This window comes from Gavialis gangeticus, unplaced genomic scaffold, assembly GCF_001723915.1.
Source record: "Gavialis gangeticus isolate Ggan-Ray unplaced genomic scaffold, GavGan_comp1, whole genome shotgun sequence".
In the NCBI taxonomy this organism is placed as follows: domain Eukaryota; kingdom Metazoa; phylum Chordata; order Crocodylia; family Gavialidae; genus Gavialis; species Gavialis gangeticus.
This window is the reverse complement of record NW_017728986.1, coordinates 55,358-59,279: the sequence shown is the minus strand read 5'-3', so window position 1 is coordinate 59,279 and position 3,922 is coordinate 55,358. Positions and strand designations below refer to the sequence as shown.

General features: G+C 62.1%; 1 protein-coding gene across 1 annotated transcript in view; it reads left to right on the top strand.

Annotated features, from left to right (window-relative positions):
* CUNH12orf10 (chromosome unknown C12orf10 homolog) overlaps nucleotides 1-3,323 on the top strand; it is a 3,929-nt gene extending 606 nt beyond the window's left edge. Inside the window, exons 2-7 of the mRNA XM_019514112.1 lie at nucleotides 325-437; nucleotides 693-852; nucleotides 1,341-1,490; nucleotides 1,986-2,108; nucleotides 2,453-2,634; nucleotides 2,939-3,323. Coding sequence (XP_019369657.1) covers nucleotides 325-437; nucleotides 693-852; nucleotides 1,341-1,490; nucleotides 1,986-2,108; nucleotides 2,453-2,634; nucleotides 2,939-3,125 — 915 coding nt within the window. The 3' untranslated portion in view covers nucleotides 3,126-3,323. The remainder of the gene's footprint in view (nucleotides 1-324; nucleotides 438-692; nucleotides 853-1,340; nucleotides 1,491-1,985; nucleotides 2,109-2,452; nucleotides 2,635-2,938) is intronic.
* The last annotated feature ends 599 nt before the right edge of the window (nucleotides 3,324-3,922 follow it).

The window sequence follows — 3,922 nt, the reverse complement described above, 5'->3', positions numbered from 1 at the left end:
GCCCCCTGCACTGCCTCCTCTGAGAACCCCCCCCCTACAGCCTGGCTCCCCCTGCCCCCCTCTGCGGGATCGACCCTGGAGCTCTGCCTCTCCCCACACAGCACCCTGGGGTCTGTGCCTTCCCCTCCCCCTCCCCCAGCCTTCCCCAGGGCTTTGGGGTCTCCAGGGCTCCCACCTGCCTTACAGGGACACTGGTGCAGGTGGGGCTGGGGTTGTTTGCGGGTCTCATCCCCAGTGCGTGTGGGAGGGGGGGAATAAGACTCCCCCATAAGGATCAGCTGCCGGGGGCTCCAGCCCCCTCACGGGCACCTTCCCTCCCCCAAGGATGCAGAGATTGTGCGGACGCGGGATCCACAGCTGCTGGCCCAGTGCGACGTGGTGGTGGATGTGGGCGGCGAGTACGACCCGCAGCGGCACCGCTACGACCATCACCAGAGGTGAGCCCGGGCCACTTTCCCGTCTCCCTTCGCAAGAGGGAGCAGGCCAGAGGCTGAAGTGCGGCACTGGCCCTCCGGACACCAGCTTGGCCCCATACCTGCTGGGAACCCCAGTGGCTTTGCTTTGCCCTGCCTCAGTTTCCCCTCCTTGGACTCTGAGCCGTGGGGTCCATGCAGTACCCGGCGCCACAGGGTCCCTCTGACTGCGCTGGGTGGTGGGGGAGGCCACAGGGCTGATTCTCCGGGGCCGGGCAGGTCCTTCTCGCAGTCCATGCGCGACCTGAGGCCCGACAAGCCGTGGACGACCAAGCTGAGCAGCGCGGGGCTTGTGTATTTGCACTTCGGCTCCCAGATCCTGGCCCACCTGCTGGGGCGCGCAGAGGACGACCGCGTGGTGCAGGTGCTGTACGATAAGGTATGTGGCAGGGGGTTCCTAGGGGAGTCCTAACAGTGACTGCCCTGTGCAGGAAAGGTCGTTGCTCTACCTGCTCCCTCCTCTCCCCTCCCGGACCTGGAAACAGGGCAGAACCCAGGAGTCCTACCTCCCTGCCCTCACCCGCTGCCACTGCATTGGCACAGCTTGTGGTGTACTCTGTGGCACCCGACAGCACCCTTGAAGGGAGCTCTGGGCACCATGGCCGCCTGGTTGAGGATTGCTGCACTAGACCCTACTTGCTAGGGAGAGACACATGGCATCCACGGCCTCCTGGGCTCCCCTTGGCACTCTCCCGCCAGTCATGCTTGTTCCAGGCAGCATTGCCAGCCTACGGGGTCTTCTCTGCGGCACATTGGGTCACAGGAGCAGGCGACCCTCAGGGCAGGCTCAGATCCGGACTCCTCGGGTGTTTTGGGGACAGGAGGGACGGTCCCGCTGAGCCCTACCACCTCCTTCTGCCCTGGCAGCTCTATGAGAACTTCATGGAGGAGATCGATGCCATTGACAACGGAGTGGTGCAGTGGGACGGGGAGCCCCGCTATGCCATGACCACAGGCCTGAGCACTCGCGTTGCCTTCCTCAACCCTCACTGGAACGACCCCAACCAGGACACTGAGGTGAGGCCTGGGGGGGATCAGGGGTGGGAGCAGGGAAGAGAGCAATTCATGAGAGCAGAAGTGCCCCCGAAATCATTCAGCTGTCGCTGGGGGGGATGTGACATTTTCAAGGATGTCACTGGGTACATGTAGAGGGAGGAGCTGATCCTGGCATAGGTCAGGCTGTACCGTGGTCACGCATGGAGGGGGAGAAGCAGATGAAGGTAGGCTGGATCATGAGGCAGGGAGCAGATACAGGTGACCTGTCCCATGGACCCGTAAGTAGAGGAAGAAGCCACACTGGCGCCAGGGCTCACAGCCTCGCCAGCCAGCAACCAGCTGGACCCACTCCCCCTCGTGCTGCCATGGACAGGCACCTGCTCTTTCTGCACACAGTAGAGCTGAGCACCCCCCAGGGTCCAGGGATGCCCTGGAAGGTGGGTGGCAGAGTGGGCCTGACTGTGCACCTGGGCTAGGCTGCTCCTACACCAGCTGTCTTTCCCCCACCCCCTGCAGACCCAGTTCCAGAAGGCGATGGAGCTGGTGAAGGCCGAGTTCCTGGACCGGCTGGATTATTACCACCGCGCCTGGCTGCCTGCCCGCACCCTGGTGGAGGAGGCCATTCAGAAGCGCCTCGAGGTACCTTCTGCCCTGGGGAGGCACCCTGGCCTTCTACAAGGCTATTGCTAAGCCAGGACCTGCCCCCACAACACGGGGATAGAACCCAGGAGTCCTCACTCCCAGCATGGACCCTGCTGGGATGGTCTCTGCTCTTGCCAAGTGCGTGGGTTTCCTTTGGCAGTAACAATTATCTGTACTACGGAGCTTGTGGGCATCATAGATGAAGGGCAGGCGAGGGTCCACTCCCAGTCAGCAAAGCGAGGGGAGCTGGCGGGGTGGGGTGCCAGGTCCCAGCAAGGGAGTATTGACGTCCTGGGTGAGGCACAAGGCCCCATGCTCCTCCCTGCCCCTCTCTCGCCCAGGTGGACCCCAGTGGGGAGATTCTGGTGCTGCCGAATGGCTTCTGCCCCTGGAAGGAGCACCTCTTCAGCCTGGAGGCAGAGCTGGGTGTGGAGACACCCATTAAGTTCGTGCTGTACTCGGACCAGAACGGGCGGTGGCGTGTACAGAGCGTCCCTGCCGCGTTGCACAGCTTCAACAGCCGGTGAGCCCCCCCCAGCCCATGTACTCTCAAGGTGGGGGTAGTGTGGTCTGAGCTGGCTACTGCCTGTCTACAGGGAGGGTAGATCACAGGCTGGCATGTGGCCCTAAGTGATTTAGAAGCTTCAGTCCCATTTAGGGGTCTAAAGAGGGCTGAGACCCCTAAATCTTTTAGGCTGAGTGATTTGCCCCAAATCTCATGGGAAGCTGGTGGTGAAGTGGGGCTGGGGGCCTACCCTTGTCTGTGCAGCTCTGGCATGGGCTGCCAGCCCCTGCCTGTCCCTAACTCCTTCCCTCTGTGGGCACAGGCTGCCCCTCCTGGAGGCATGGCGCGGCCTCCGTGACCAGGAGCTCTCGCAGCTGAGTGGGATCCCTGGCTGCATCTTTGTGCACACCAGTGGCTTCATCGGGGGCAACCAGACACAAGAAGGCGCCTTGCTGATGGCGCAGAAGACGCTGGCACCGCAGGCAGCACTGGACTCACAGGGCAGCTGAGACCCAGCACCCCCCCCAGTTTGGAGAGGAGGGGAATGGAGGATCCCCTGTCTTCCCAGCAGCTCAGGTTGGGGGCAGGAGAAGAAGCCAGCAGCTCCCTGAGGCACTGAGAAGTGCAGTGCCTGTTGGACTAGAGCAGGCGCTAGCTGAGAGAATCATCCTTACACAGAGAGGACTAAATAAAGCAGCACAACTGGGCGCTGGGTCGGTCTGTGCTGGTGCTGGAGGGAGGTGGCTTATTTGGGGTGAACTGTCTGGGCTGGCTCTGGAGGTGTGAGGGGAGGCTGCCTGGGCAAGGCTTGCTGCCCAGCAAGCCACACATCTGGGGTGTGAGATCCCACGTGACTCCAAGATAGACCTGTGTGCCCAGAGCGTAGCTATCCCGGCACTGCAGGAGGCCAGCAAAACCTGCCTGCGGACTCTTCGAGGAAGCCAGCCTGTGCACCATCTATGCCAAGGGCATCCAGCTACATCCATGCGAGGAGGCCTGAGGGACTGCAGCACTTCCCATCTTGCCTGCTAGGAAGCAACTCAAAGGGACCTGAAAGGGAGAATGACCTGGGTCTGAGCAGGGGTTTTCCCCAGTTCCTCTCACTTGTGGTCAAGTCTGATCCAGAAACTGTCCTTCCCTCCCTTCCTCAAAAGCTGTGGATGGCCCCTTCCTGCAGGAAGAGGTTGGGTCCCTTTGTGAATGTGGCTGAAATGAGTCTGCCCTGCCCCAATCCCTGGGTGCCACAGCCCAGCATCAGGGTTGGGGTGGGGCAGTCCTGTATGGCTCTGCTCTTGGGGCACAGGGC